This window comes from Toxotes jaculatrix, chromosome 9 (assembly GCF_017976425.1).
Source record: "Toxotes jaculatrix isolate fToxJac2 chromosome 9, fToxJac2.pri, whole genome shotgun sequence".
NCBI lineage: Eukaryota > Metazoa > Chordata > Actinopteri > Toxotidae > Toxotes > Toxotes jaculatrix.
In genome coordinates this window covers 3,199,385-3,214,961 of record NC_054402.1, presented here as the reverse complement: position 1 = coordinate 3,214,961, position 15,577 = coordinate 3,199,385, and the positions used below count along the sequence as shown (strand labels likewise).

The 15,577-nt window shown below is 41.5% G+C and overlaps 1 protein-coding gene across 2 annotated transcripts in view; it reads right to left on the bottom strand.

Moving 5' to 3' along the window:
• Positions 1 to 6,527: 6,527 nt before the first annotated feature.
• Positions 6,528 to 15,577, bottom strand: part of LOC121187781 (neprilysin-like) — a 28,669-nt gene continuing 19,619 nt past the window's right edge. The window contains exons 10-23 of one of the 2 annotated variants that reach the window (XM_041047197.1): positions 15,357 to 15,458; positions 15,108 to 15,244; positions 14,829 to 14,922; positions 13,846 to 13,974; positions 10,901 to 10,999; positions 10,709 to 10,786; positions 10,378 to 10,481; positions 9,989 to 10,047; positions 9,745 to 9,864; positions 9,159 to 9,292; positions 8,641 to 8,706; positions 8,073 to 8,168; positions 7,899 to 7,975; positions 6,528 to 7,703 (exon numbers count right to left, since the gene is read on the bottom strand). In XM_041047197.1, coding sequence (XP_040903131.1) covers positions 7,604 to 7,703; positions 7,899 to 7,975; positions 8,073 to 8,168; positions 8,641 to 8,706; positions 9,159 to 9,292; positions 9,745 to 9,864; positions 9,989 to 10,047; positions 10,378 to 10,481; positions 10,709 to 10,786; positions 10,901 to 10,999; positions 13,846 to 13,974; positions 14,829 to 14,922; positions 15,108 to 15,244; positions 15,357 to 15,458 — 1,395 coding nt within the window. In that variant the 3' untranslated portion in view covers positions 6,528 to 7,603. Of the gene's footprint in view, positions 7,704 to 7,898; positions 7,976 to 8,072; positions 8,169 to 8,640; positions 8,707 to 9,158; positions 9,293 to 9,744; positions 9,865 to 9,988; positions 10,048 to 10,377; positions 10,482 to 10,708; positions 10,787 to 10,900; positions 11,000 to 13,845; positions 13,975 to 14,828; positions 14,923 to 15,107; positions 15,245 to 15,356; positions 15,459 to 15,577 lie in introns of those variants that run through there. The other variant, XR_005894628.1, reaches the window with a different exon arrangement.

The window sequence follows — 15,577 nt, the reverse complement described above, 5'->3', positions numbered from 1 at the left end:
AAATCCATTAACTACCATCAAATGCACCCGGCTTTTTCTATGAACAGTGTCAGATGTGATATATTTCAGTTTTTGTGTATTCAGGCTGCTGCACTTCACTCAGCAGAGCTCAAGTAAAAAAAAAAAAAAGCATTTTGTAACTAAAAGGCACTAAAATGAGGAATGGAGATACCTGAATGTGTTTGTGTGTGTGTGTTTGTGTGTATCTGTGTCCTTTGTGTATTCATGTCACACAGCTGGGCATCAAAAATATTGGGTGTTAGGACTGGCAATGTCGTTGCCATGGCTACTACAAGTCTGTCTTTCTTTTTTTTTTTTTTGAGTAGTCCCACACTCTCATAGGATGTGGAAAGAAAAACAATGGAAAGAAAATTGGGTGGGGAGCTGCACTTTCTTAAACACTTTTAATTGTTATGTGCAGAGCCGGCCCCGGGGAATGTTTTGCTAATTTGGTTTATCAAACACAAGCATTTCATGAACTGTTTTACTGTTGGCATATTACTGAACTCGGGATGAAAGCCGAATTAAGCACAACCTCAAACATTTCAGTCAGTATTTGGATTTCAGCTAGAAGCAATCAAACAGCTCCTGTTTGCCTGACATGTCAGCTCATAAGTTGTCATTACAACTGAGCCTCTGAAATCTGCAATCGTAGCCCCGTCAGCTAAACAGCATTTTGAAGTCTGCATTTAATAACAGGGAATTAGATTGTCTGGTTGTTACTGCAGATTGTGCCACATCCACTTTCCAGTAAGCGGGAGGTGTAAGCCTCACAAGCCTGCACGTTCTAAATAAGCCTATACGCTCTGTGTCATGTTGAACATGTGCACCAGATGCAAACATTAGTCCGACAGGGTAATGAGGTAGAGATGGAAACTTTCTGTACCGCAGCAATGCGTTAGCGTTAGCAAAAACACATGCCAGATGCATAAACACGTGCTCATGCAGGAAAACACGATTACACCTACAGTCACTCGCACACATGAACACGGGGCCCAAACCTGTATTGAACACACACACACAATACTTTTCTCAGCGATTCAGTAGCATCAAGTTGTTTGTCAGTAGCACCACAATTATGTGTTTAGACTGACTCTCGCAGCCAGCCTCAATTTGGCATTTCTGTCCTCGAATAGATCATTACGCAGGTACACCACATGGTGCCGTGTAATAAGAGGTCTGCCAGGTGTGGTGCATTAACGCCGTGTGTTTTACTCTTTAGGTGACATGTTTATTGCTGTGCAGCCTTCTCAGTGGAATGCAGTCATTTGGGGAAAATATGGAAAATACATGTTAGGACCCAAAAGTGACGGATGCTCCATCCTAAAATGAGACTAATGGGTGTCACAAAATGTTTAAGCCATGCCAAACAACAGCAAGGTAAACAGCAGTAATGTTGTAGTAATAAGAAATGTAATCTGTGCACAATTACAACGTGTTAAATCGATTTAATACGGAAAATTTTAATATAATGTGCACCATAAAAATGTACTAATGTTTCTAACAGTAGTAGCAATATATTAGCAGTGGCATAATTAGCAGTGCCATTACTGGTGTTTGTTGGCATTGCCTAGGAACAACCTGGCCAGAGGCAGTTGTCCCAAAGACCAGGGGTGTTGAGGGTATACCCAGGTCTCCTTTGGTCTTTGTGAAAAAGAGATTTTTTGAGATCAGCTGTGAATTTGAATCTGATGATGTTCGCTGACTCACAGGGAACTTACAAGTTTGTTATAGTAATAGCTTTGGGCCAGAGCCAGCTGCGTTTCAAATGAAATCAATAAAACCTTAAAATAAACAGGTAATGAAAGCCACAATTGGAGTAATGTGATCTTGTTGTGTAACTGCAGAGCTGCTACATTTGAACAAGCTAAAAATATGAAAGCAACAAGTTGATGTAGTCTTCACAAGCAGTTTGGACTTCACAAGATTAAAGCGCAAATGACTTTCTTCAGGCGACTTAACTGAAGAAACTGGGCATCAGAAGTGAGTAACGATGCAAAAAAAAAAAATGTGGTGAACAATTACGTTCACGGATTATTCTGCTTGCTGAGATCCTCCACCACGCACACAGACACACACTCCTCTGACGTGCAGAGTACTACATATGTGGAACAGAAAATGTGTTATATCAGCTGAACCAGTCAAGTGCTGCGACCTTCACGCCAGTCCCAAACCTGAAGTGCTTAATGAGACTGTCACTGACTGCACTAAGATGTAAAAGTAATGAAACTGATCTTTCACCTGTCTGCAGTTAAAAGAGGATCTATTGTTACTTTAATGACAGCAGTCTCTGTAACTTTACAACATCCTAAAAGACAGACCGGCTCTCGAGATAAACTTCGAAGGTAAATCTAAAATTCTTGGATTATAGCTGTAATTGTTGGGATTTGAAGCATTAATGCCCCTTTTGTCGTGGGAGAGGCTGAGACATGCTGAACTACTGCATGATTTAAAAAGGAAAGGAAAGGGTACGTGCACTGCAGTAGCCTGGTCGAAACGTGAGGAGAAAAAAAAATGTACATGAACAACTTTCTCCAGACTGCTAAATTATACAAACGGTATAAATTAGCTGTCGGTACCACAACCTCTGTCTTAGCATGCGTTTGAGCCAGCCAGCTCAATTTAACTTGGGAAGAGGAAAATGTGATCCAACGCAGAAATCAGTGGTAGAATTAGATTTGCTATCTGGAGGAACAAAAGAATCCGTTATCCTTTAAAAGAAACTGGATCTTATTTTTTGATGTGCGTAAACTTTTGTCTTGTCTTAGGTCAGTCACCACAGGCTCAGCTGAACAGCACGAATGTGTTCAACAACCACAGGATGTCGCTGTTTTACATTAATCATAGAGTGAGCACGTACACCTGTGTGAAGGCTCAAAAAGAAGACATAGGACGTATAATCTCTGATTTCGCTCGTGGTTTCTTCACACCGCGAGTGTACAGCGTGTCAGATCCGACAGGCATACCACTCAGTGTGCCGTGTTACAAAAATAAATCCTTGACACGTGTCAAAAAATATTGTTTTCTTCTGCTGCCTGTGCACTCATGTGACAAAGGCACTGTGTTTTTAAATGGAGGAAGTCATTTAATTCATGTTTTAAATCAAAAGCACCAATAACACAGAGACTTTTAAGAGGCAAGGGGCAAAATGATTCTTTTTCTTTTACACTAATGCCTGAAAGAGTATCGGTGTTAAAGCTGTGGCTACTGAAACTTTTAACACAGAATTCAGCCTCTTTAAAATCAGACTGGACGGTTATCAGTGGCCTTTCACAATGAGAGCACAGTGAGAGTGCGCTTCACAATAAGAGCTCCTTTCAAATCAAGTGTGCAACAGCACGGTGCCCACTCTAATTACCTGAAACACTTTATCACCTGAAACACTTCATGCATAATTTGCATGTGTACAGTATATGTGTGTATGTGCCCTCCTGGGCACGTGTTCTCTGAGGTGTGCATGCAGCGTTTGTGCACACTTTCACACACCTCAGACACCACACACACACACATACTGACAGGCATTCCTGAGGCTGCATGCCCGCCCCCCCCCAAACACACACACATACCACTGGACCCACTGCTAGGGTCGCCCAAAGGGCACATGAAGGAAAACTGAGTCGCTTTATGAGCAGAGGGCAACAGAGGGAAGACCAACTTTGTATTGAGACCAAAGACAAAAGAAGGACGTCAAACTGTCTTCAAGATGAAATTTTTAAAGTGCAGAAGTGTTAATTATGTTTCTTCCACTGACATATATTTTAAATCAGGTTACTTTTCTCATTCTTACTAAGTTTAAAAGTTGCAAACCAGTTGCTCCGTGTTACTTCAGGATAAAACATCAGCGAGCTACAGTGTTCAAAGTGCAAAGCACTCCGCTCAGCCTCCCAGGAACATGCTGAGGTGTTGTAATGTTAGCTGTGATGTTAGCTAGCATAACTGCTAATGACAGAGAGGGTGAGAGCACGAGGATGGTGGGTGGTGTGAACCTTCGGTTATCTGCCAGAGTTACCAGCCAATGAGAGCAAAAGGGGGAAGCCAGGCAGTAAATAAGCAACTGCAATTGATATTCAGCTGAAAACAATACTTGAATGAGTCTCAGAGGTGGAATGTGTTCACACACAGCCACACTGGGGGTTTTTTTTTGTTATATTATTATTTGACTCTGCCACACCGGTGACATTTTGTGGAATGTGGAGCAAATCCCCAAAAATGCGTCTGGTCAGCTCCACCAATCAGAGGTGGAGTATTCACATAAGACGTGTTTATTTAAACAATGTGGTATAAACCACTACTTGGTCGAAGTTTATATATTGTGGTAACATTTTTTAAAAGTGAAGAAATAAATAAAATAAAGGTCACGAACTTCCCAACTTTACTTTTGTATATTTGCACAAGTGTGTGTTAGCTCTGGCCCCTGCTATGCTCACCCATTCCTCCAGATATTTTTGACACTTGGCTTCAAAGTTTGGCCATGTTTCTGGAGCTCCTACCTGGCACCCCGCGTCCCATACATCCTGTGTGTTAGAATTCTCTACGGCTCTCTCTTTTACCCCTGAACCTCTTGAAGTATTTTTTTTTACGCCCTGTTCATCCCTGACTCTTGGCATCTCCAGTTTCAGCCTTGGAACAAGCCAGGAAATGTGTTTGCTGGTTCATTGCAGCATGGGGTACATTTACCAGTGGGTCACTCGGGAGCAGACGTAAAGATATTGCACATTCATTTGTTTGCTTGGTGCCTTTGACTAACTTCACACATTAGCCCGTACTCCCCCATTGCTTATAGGTCCAATTAGTGGGGAAACAGTCTGGGCTAATGCTGCATTTAAATTAGCCCCCCCCCCCCCCCCCCCCCCTCCCCTCTCTTTGGAAATTACAAAATTAAACTAAATCCCCATTTTCATAATATTCCCCTCAAGTCAACAACAATGTGTGAGTGAAACTCGATGTAGGAATGTCTCTGTATAGTTCAACCTCGTTTTGAGAACATCACAGACGCCATTCTGGAGAACGGGCAGCTGAATTTCTGCTTTGATGTAGAACAGTTCTATAAGATCTCTGTGTGTAAAGTCAACAAAGGCCAGAAATTAAAAAAAAAAAAAAAAAAAATCTTCCTTGAAGTCAGCACACTAAGATATTTTGTTCACTCACATTGTTATGCACTGAACAATTTAAGTCCACCATTAAAAAATGTTTCTCATATTGAGGCTGTCTGCCAAAACAACGCTTACGTAATATAGCATTTCATCTGATTTAAGAGCAGGCACAAGGTTGCAAATACACACACAAACCTTGTAGGACGACTCTCCTGCAGACTCAATGTGTTATTTAAAGATTTATTTTGAGAGAAAAAAAAAATGCTCCTCGAGATGATTATCAGTTATTATTATAAAGTATCTAAATACAGGCAACTGAGGTATATCTGTCTTTCTACAGGTGGAGTGTGTGAGAGAGGCAGAAACAAAGAAAGCCTGAGGGAGTGAGCGACAGTGACAGAGAGACGGAGAGCTTGCACAAACAACGATGAGAACAAAACAAAGGAAAACAACACTGTGTAAAGGCTGAACATGGAGAATGCTGTATACAGTCTGAAGAATACATGATCATGGTGTCATCATTCATTGCACTAATTTCTATATAAAAAGGCAAAGGCAAAATTTTCCACAATTACCAACTTTGTATCGCAGCCTCAGATAAATTTTAACGTAGGAAATAAAGCCATACAAAATGGGGAATTTGAAATCCGCTAACTTCATACAATCCTCTGCATTCAGAAAAATGTATGCACTTTTGAAAGGTTTGTTAGGTTCCAGGAAAGACTCCGGCTGCACGCAGTTTAAAATAGATAAGATAAACATCCCTTCAAAAATGTAATTATATTGCGTGTCAGCTGACTTTTGCTTCAGGGTGTAAAAGAATAATGAAAAAAAAAGAGGTGGGTAAAACAGCGCAAACCAAAATCAGGATTCACCGCTCCTTTCTGGAAGGAATCATTCAACGTTTTGTGAAATGCGCTTATTCATTTGCAGAGTGTTTGTTGAGGAGATTCAATACGTCTCTCATATCCATCAAATATAAAGCTACAGCCTGGAGAAGGTTAGCTTAGCTTAGCATAAAGACTGGGGACAGGGGAAACAACAAGCCTGGCTCTGTCCAAAGAAATCTACCCATTAACACAGAATATTTAAAGCTCACAAATGAACATGTTATGTTTTGTTTGTTTAATCCATTCAAGGATTTAACTCCTGGAGTCTTGTCGTCACCGTTAGGTTGCCGGGCACTCAGCAGAGACTCCATGAATGTGTTTTTACACTTTGGTTTTTGTACTGTTTAAACAAACATGATGTAAGGTGTTAATTAGTGAGCTTTAGAGGTGCTGGTAGGCCATATTTTTCTCCTCTGGACAGAGCCGGTGCTCGCTGTTTCCAGTCTTTATGCTAAGCCAAGGTACCTGGCTGCTGGCTGTAGCGTACAGACAGGAGAGTATGGGTCTTCTCATCTAACTCCCGGCAAGAAAATGAATAAACGTCTTCGTGAAAAAGACAAACTTTTCCTTTAATGATACATTTACAGACACGCTCTCACACAGAGTAGCACAACAGATCATGTAAGGCATACCAATTTGCTTGACGAACAGTGGGCGGCGATCATGACGACTTACAGAGACCGGAAAACACGCAGAGTCATACATCCATACAGAAACACACAGGCGGCTCAGTGAACGTATAAAAAGAGTCTGGTGTCTGTCGATTGTCAGCTCAATGATTCGTGACCAGCTGTCATCTTAAAGGCAAAAAATTCATTTTGGTTTATTTGACATACTGTTAACGAACAGCAGTCGCCTGTCAATGTTAAGTTAAGTCATTAACATTAAATATAGAACAGTATTGTGTAATATGTGACCACGATTAACTACTTACTGGTCTATTCATCAAAATAAATTCGGATTTTCTGGAATAATTTACCTAATCTAGTTCTATGTATTAACAGAGAGTACAATACGAGTACATTGCAGAGTGTATCAGCGTGTAGATGAAAGCTGAGGTTTGATGAGAGGCATACAGCTCAGTCCCACATACAGTACAGTGGTTCAGCCCTGTTACATGTGTATGAGTGTGAGTGGGTGTGTGGTGTATTCATATGCCAGTGGGTTTGAACACATTTGTCTGTCTGCCCCTCTCCTGCCAACCGCTTCTACAGTATTTTGACTGACACACACATACACACACACACTCACATACGCAAACTGGCAGACCCACAAATGACGAGTAAAACAAGATGAAAACGGAGGGAAAAATAAAAACAGATGGAGTGATTGTATCCAGTGAGTAGCAGAATAATCAGGCTGATTGAATGAACTACAGTATCAGAGTCGGAGAGACGGTTCTCCTTCTGTCTGTGAGGGTGCAGTCCGCTGCCGTCCTCGGAGGAAGTGCATACTGCAGTGTCAGTCCACCAGCCCTGGTCCATCCAGTAAAGAGCCAAGGGGAGATGTCACTTCCTTGTAGCCACCCACGAGTGCTCCAGCAGTCAGAGGGGAGAGGTACTGTAAGGAGGGGCGGGGACGGCCCACATCAGAACGGTCCCCGTCCCGGCGGTCTGTGGATCACCACACACGGCAGATGTTGTCGGGGACCATGTAGCTGCTCTTGTTGCAGTTGAATGCTTTGGCAAATTCTGGGAAATTCTGCAGGGAGCCAAGAACCCTGTGACATACGGGAAGAAGATTGTTGTTGGATTAAAGTTACTGTGTTAAGAGGTTCCTTGAAATTGAAATTTTACATGGCATGCCATTTTGTCAAGGTCTTGAAATGTTAGCTACCACGGTAATTTGTTTCCTGCCATTTGCCCCGAGCGCATGGCTGACTGATGTGAAGGAAACGCTGCTGGTCTGAAATTACCTGAATTTCCCTGGACTGTGTACGTCTACTTTAATGGAATTAACAGCTTGCTCTGGTCTGTGTGTTCCACACCACACCTGAAAAAGACAGCACGGGACAGCAATTCATCCAATACACTGTACTGTTCCAGGTCTATTCATCCATCCATTTATCATCCATCCATCCACCCACTACCTGAGCAAAGTTTAGGAAGAAGAGTTGATCATGGGAAAGGTCAATGCCGGGCAGCGGTGGTTCCTGTCCATGCTCCTTCACGTAGTTCTTATACGCCTACAGAAACGACACAAAACAAATGTTATCATCTCTTCCTGCATTTCCTGTCCAACGTGAAACTTCAGTTATACAAGCATACTGTTTGAGAACAAAGTCAAATCTCAGCTTGGCCTCAAAACAGCAACAAAACTGACAACTGTCAATGTAAATGTATTATGGGAGAAATGCCTGAATGACACAGCGGTTGATCTAAAATAAGATTATTTTAATCTTATATTGCATTCAAATCTGTGAATGTCCTTTCACTATCCACCTCTGCTGAAAACTGATGGAATCAGTGGCAGCACCATGCCCTTCACTGTTTTGTTTGCGATAGCTAATGAGCCAGTCGATGACCTGGCAAAATAACATGTCTATTAATGTTAGCAAGCAGACGCCAATAACAGGCCACAGACCAAATCCCCTACTCTCTCATCTGTAAACCAGCGCTCTTAAAGTGAGTTTCCTCCTTTGTTTTCAGGCTCATTACCTGATATGCTTGACGTATCCCTCCATTGTCAGCAATGTTCTCCCCGAGGGTGTTATTTCCATTTAACTAGAGAAGGGACATAAGGAGAGAGAACACAAAGATTGGCAGGGAAAAAGGACAGAGAGGGACTGTAATATTTCCAATGTATTTCAGCAAATCACAAATATCCCTCTTCGGATGCAAGAAATAATTTTCCCGTGGGATAAAAGACGCATTGTTCAAAGCAATAGGACAGCGGAAGAGAGACAAAGACAGCGAGAGGGATTGATATGTCAACACAAAATATTAAAGACACCTGAGGCAGAGAAGAGATGAGGCTGCAAAACTGGGGGAAAGAAAGAAAAACGAGACATGAATGGGCTGGCAAAGGTAGCAGGGAAGAAAATAAATGGGACAAAAAGCAAGGTTCGGGATAATATTTGAGAAAGTGCTGCTGTAAATTCTATTTAAAAAAAAAAAAAACTTTGAAAAAGGAGGAAAAAGAAAGAGAGTGATTGTAACTGTCTACCAGGACATACATTAAGTCCATTGGCCAGGTCCCAAGAGAAGTTGCCGTACTGATCGACGATACATTTTGAAAGCTCCAGGAACCTCTGAGTGGAGTCTGGCGTCCACCAATCCTTCAGATCGCCGTCCTTATCATAGTTACGGCCTAAAAAAGAGGCCAGATGCATGGAGCATCAGCTGGTTGGATTTGATCAACAAGAAAAAAAAACAAACAAAAAAAAACTGTCATGCATCTCTGTGCCCAAAAACCCATTATCCTGTCATCTGAGGCAGCACTCAAATGCTGCATGTGATGTCAATTACATGTTTCCATTCCATTTCGTACATTTCTTTTGTGCTTCTAAGTGTTTTGCAGTTGTGGATCTCGTACAAAAGAACCCTGACGTCTTTGAAATTGAACATAATAAGTTCATGTAGCCCACTGAAACCGGGTGCAGTAAAAATGGTCTGAGGCAAAACGCAGAAATGGCATTTCAAAACTTTTTTTTCTGAAATGGCACCAGTTACAGAAAGGGAAATATTTCTGCACAGAGACCAAAGTAATGTGCCAAAACTGCCTCTGGGAGGAAGAGGGAGCAACAATGGGGAAAATCATACCATTGTCATCAAAGCCATGTGTGATCTCGTGACCGATTACCATGCCGATGCCACCATAGTTGAGAGATTTAGCCTGGCCTTTACTGAAGAATGGCGGCTGGAGGATACCTGCAGGGAACACTGATACCAGCGAAAAAAACAAAAATGTGAAGTAGATTGTCTTTACAAAACTTTAGTACGTTGAAGAACTTCACACACGTGTGCTTTAATTTGAATGTTTTTGCATCTGCACATATGAAAATACCTATTTGATTTTTGCTGGATGAGTAGAAGGCGTTGACAACAGCAGCTCCAGTTACCCACCTGGAGATTTAAAGAATGGGACAGAAAGGATGTATACCGCAGCACAATTCAAATTAAAGATATTAAATCTAACCTGTCGCATAATAATAATAAACACGCTAATATTAGCATTCCTGGTGTGCTTAGTGGGGCTGAACTGTTTATGCGAGTGGGAGTTTGTGTGGGAGAAAGTGGATGCACTGTGCTAAATGCGAGATTGTGTGTCACAAGTACCATGAGTGAATAAGTCATTTCTTATTAGTGATTTAATGCCTCGCACTGTGACTTTAAATTACTACACATCTGGTTTGCTGAGCGTCGATGTAATTCTGCCCCCACGGGGAATCTTACTCCTCTTTGTTGACTTTGACTCTGAGTTTCCGCAGGCGTTTCTTCTGCACATACTCCAGGTTCTGTAGGATGTTTTCAAAGTACTCCTCTGCATTGTAGCTCAGCTAACACCAACACACAGCCAGAGAAGCAGGAGGATTAGCTGTGATGAGAGCTATCAACACACGGTCATATATTCTCCAGCAAAACTCATAAAAGCCAAGAATGCACCGAGATGTTTTCATAGAACTGATATGAGGCTACAATGAACCGCACTGTTTTCTGCTGCACTAATTCAGTGGAGAAAAAAAAGAAAAAAAACATCCATAATCACATATTTTCAAACACTCACATCTTTGTACTCATTGTTAAGGTATTCATCATCCATGATGTTGTCAGAGTAGCCGATCCGTTCTCGAATAGCTCGGGCCTACAGAAAGTAGGAGAGAGAAAGCCTTAGTCATCACATAAAGAAAACTAAAGAACAGGACACAATACAATGCAATGGAATACAATACAACAGACAGTTCATTATAACCAGTACCTTCTCCTCAGCTGCCTTCTTGGTCTCTGCATCCATCCAGGTCAGGTCATCGAGGTTACTAATGAACACTTCCCGAATATCTTTAATCATCTCTTCCATCTGACTCCCACCCACACAACCACACACCCACACACACATACACACACGCACACGCACACACACACGGAGAGAGAACGAGACAACAATCACAAACACTGATATATACAATCAAATGCACAGTGTAAAAACCTTTGACTGTCAGTCGGTGCAAACTGTCCATTGCGTGGGAGGTTGTTTTTTTTTTCATAAGTTCTGCAGAGAGGACCCAGTGAAGTACACAAGACATACAAAATCTCGCAACACATTGCACAACAAAGTCATAAAAATACACTTCCCTGAATTAGGCCTCATCATTACACAGTCACATATCAATGCAGAAGCACTCAGAGTTACACTCCCTCTGTGTAGGAGTCTGATGACCTTGGGCAATATTACCAGTGGAGTCATAATATTTATATGATTAATATGACATCAACTATTTTTATGTTTTAGATAAAGGGAATGAGGTAATGACAAGCAGAAATACATCACGCTGAGTGACTAAAGATGACCAAAGTATGGTATGAAAAAGTTATTATTTACAAAAGTCTCATCTTGTTGGATTGAAATTGTCTACAGTGGATATTTGCTGTAGTGGCTGCACTTTTGTAGATGCATTATTGATATAGTTACCAATTTACATATTTAAAATATTTACATTTACTTATAGAAGCATCCAGCAGTTCTGAGTTGGATTTTCCGTTAGCAAAACAATCCGGAGCCTTATAAACCTAAATCATAGAACAGGTTCTTTAGAACGATGTTTATCCATTTATTAGACAAACAGGTTATTCTGCTCTAATTTAGTAAATAAATGTGTGCAACTGAACAAACGTTACTATGTCAGCATTCTCGTCTTCATGTAACACACTGGCAGAACTGTAGTGGTCTCAGAATAATGAGATTTTCTTTTGATATGCAAATTCGCACAGCGAGGTGCTCCAACATCCACATCAAACGCTCCGTTTTCTGTGGGAACCTGCGGTGTAGGTTTAATGTTTCTGTAATGTATTGCTCTTGAGTTACAGTATTTACAAGAATGAGCCTGCACACGCAGAGAGAGAGAGAGAGAGAGAGAGACAGACTGACTGACGCCACTACAATGGCATAATGTTGTGCAAACCATGTACAGTACCATGGTCTATGGACAATACAAATCCAAAGTGTTTTAATCCACACAAAAAAAAAAAAAAAAAAAAGAATAAGTCACACAAAAGTTCGTGAACCAATAAAAGAATGAAAGCAAAATTGGAAAGGGAAAAATGAAACACTGCAGTGACAGCTAAGGTCGCCCGTCCAGATCACTCTGAGACCACAGCACGCTGACAGAGACATTCCAGTGTCTCATCACATCAGCGGACCCCTCGCTGACACTGCATGACCACTCGGACAACACGCTGTGGTTCGCCACAGACCAGCAGGGACCGTACTGACGAGGCTTGTCCAAAAACCTTTTAGCATCGAGCACTTGTGATTGCGTGCATGCTGGTCTGTTTGCACTTGAAACCCGATCACAGAATTTACGTCGGTTAAATGCAGAGTTTGTACACAGCGATAAAACTTCTTAATATGCATGTATCATAATATTGTGCTTTAGAAATGTAATTATTCCTCATTATAAGCACTAAAGCACTGCTGTTCAATCTGATGTAATTTTCTCTGTCTCCAAATAATAAACAAAGTAATGTCCATTTTAAATCACTGTCTCACTGGATTGTATTCAAGAATTTCAAAACACTCTGCATCAGATAAATCCTCTCCTACGTGTTTAACTAAAATCCTTGAGTGAAACTAGAGAATTGTTATCATATATTTTGATTATTATTACCACTGTGTAAGTAGCATTTTGTTGTTGTAGCTAGTCAAGGTGGAGTTAATTTTCCCCACTTAATGTACTGCTGAGTGGTTTGACTCAAAACAACACGTCCTATTTTATAAACTAATCATACACTGAACATTATGAAATCTTTATCAGCAAAGCAACTTAACTCCACTGCATTTAGTTTTCAAATAAATGCAGTGGAGTTATTCAGCACAACTTCTGCCTCTGAAATCTCAGTAGAAGAAGTAGCATGACGTGGAAATACTGAAGTAAAGTGTACAATACTTGTGTTAATGCACTCACTTACATTCCACTGCGAACCGTCTCTGTGGCTGAAAGAAGGTTGGTGTGTGAGGAGTGCAGCACACGTGCCAGCTGCAGGTCAACTCAGCAGACTTACACACATATATACGTACAGGCCACGTATTTGGGGAAAGGTGTGTTGATATGTACTTGCATGTGTACTTGTGTGTCGCTTTTCACACACACAGACACACACAAACACACATTTCCACAGGGTGCGATGTGAGATCCACATGCTAGAGCGGGCAAAGGTCCAGAAGATGACAGAGATTTACAGCGTGTGAGCATTATGACAGATGCACACACACAATCTGTCTCTCACACACACAATCTGACTCACGTACACACAGTCATGTGCCAAAGCATGCGCGTAAAGACACACACACGCACACAGGGATGAGATTTTAAAGTGTGGGTGGTGTGGGCATGATAACAAGGACACCTTGTTCAGCTGCTTTCAATGGGTGCAAGCAAAAAATAAACACAGCACTGTGATGGAGACACAAAGGTGACAAAAACATAGGTGAGTAAAACACAAAAATACACCTGGTGGGATGCGCTGAAAACACGTGTGCTCAAACTGCATGTGAGGATAACTGAATACATAAACACATACATAGGATTCAATTCTGTATTACACAGAATGTTCTCTGCCTAATGAAGGAATCCCCCTTGATTATATTTGTAGTAGCCTTTTATTCTGCGTTAAATCTAATCTAAGTATAATCCGACCTCTACTGACCAGTTCTTTGCTCTTTTCAGAGAAAGCCTCCTGCACATACAGTCGACCGACAGCATTGTCCATGTTGTTGTTGACGTAAAGTGCACACTGCCGCCACACTGCTGCCTCTGAAGTTGTCCCAGACAGAGCCTGCAGGGAAAGTAACGAGGCACAGATCAATTAGCGATACAGGATAAACCACTCAGCATATTGTTAAGAGGCGTAAAGAGGCTCGTGGCAATTCTTTATTTGCACCTTCATTGTGCACTGCCATTACACTTAGGAATGTAAAAAAAAAAAAAAATAGGGCAGAAGGGAAATGATTAGATTAGGAAGAGGGCTAGGATTAGAGAGAATTTTAAATGTGGAGGAAGAATGTGAATGGAGCTGAGTGTGGTCATTTGTGTTTATTAGAGCCTGAATGATACCTCTGTATTGGCATGTATGTTGGCCGATGCTGCAAGCATCAAAAAAACTGCACTGTAGAATAATTTAGAAACAGTCTAACAGAGTTTTTTCACCAAGGCACTAACTAGTTGAATTTATCCACGCTAGCAGCAAGGTTTTAGGAATGGCAGTGTCATTTGGCTGGTCTGCCACACTGGTTCAGACTGAAATATCTCAACTACTGCAAGGATGTCCAATTTTGTATAGACATTCATAATCCTCAGAGGATGAATCCTACTGATTTTGGTGTTATTTTGACTTTTCATCTAGTGCCACAGTAAAGTTAAGATTTTGGTTTTTTAGTTGGATAACTAAAGGATGAATTTCCACCCAGAATTACTTCTAATTTAGGGCCATCATCAGGTCAGCGTTTGACTTTTCCAACTACTGTGGTTCATGACAAAATACCTGAAAAAAAAATCCTCATCAAACACATTTCACTCTGTGTTAAAATGAAAAATAATCCAGCACTGTCCCAGAGATCATTACTGGATTTTAGTGATATCCACCTTCATAATTCAGTAAATGTTCTGTGTGAGTGAGTCCTGGCAGTGTACCTTGCGGAAGGCCTTCCTGGTGTCCCTGTAAGCTCTGCTCAGGCCCACCACCATGTTCATAGCAAAACGCCACACCATGTAGTTCTGCAGATCCCTGTGAGGAGAGCAATGATGTTCAAAGGAAGACTCTTACTCACACAAAGCTACGATACATCAGTAATGGGTGAGCTACTGTTATGTCAGTGCGTGCTCTGCACTTCCGCCCCCACAAACACACGCTCACAAACAGGCTATTGTACACAAATGCAACTAGAGACTCATTCAAGCACACACACACACCTCTTGGTGTATCTGGCCAGGATTAGGTTGAGTCTTCTGTAATAGTTGGGGGAGTAGTTTATGACCTTCTCTGTGTCGGGAACGCTGATGTTGACCGTATCCATTATCTTAGCGGTGAAGTAGCTCCAGTCAAACACCTTCAGAGCGAGTCCAAAAAGCACAGGCAAAGAGGAGAAAACAGACGTTAGGAAGAGGAAGAAAGGTGAAACAGGCATGACAAATTCTGACAGACAAGGAGTTTATTTTTACCTGTGATTCCACCTCAAGAGTGAAGTTGGCGTTCAGATCAGCCAGTTCCATCTTGTTGTAAAGCAGCACTGGGTTGTTACGGTCCTCTGGAGTATCAGTAGCCTTGGAGAGAACAAGACAGAGAGGCTGAAAATCAAGAATGCTGTCACAACACATCCCTCCTGTTTCCTGACACATGCGTACACATGCGGTGCAGGTCCAGCAGCACAAAACATATTTGG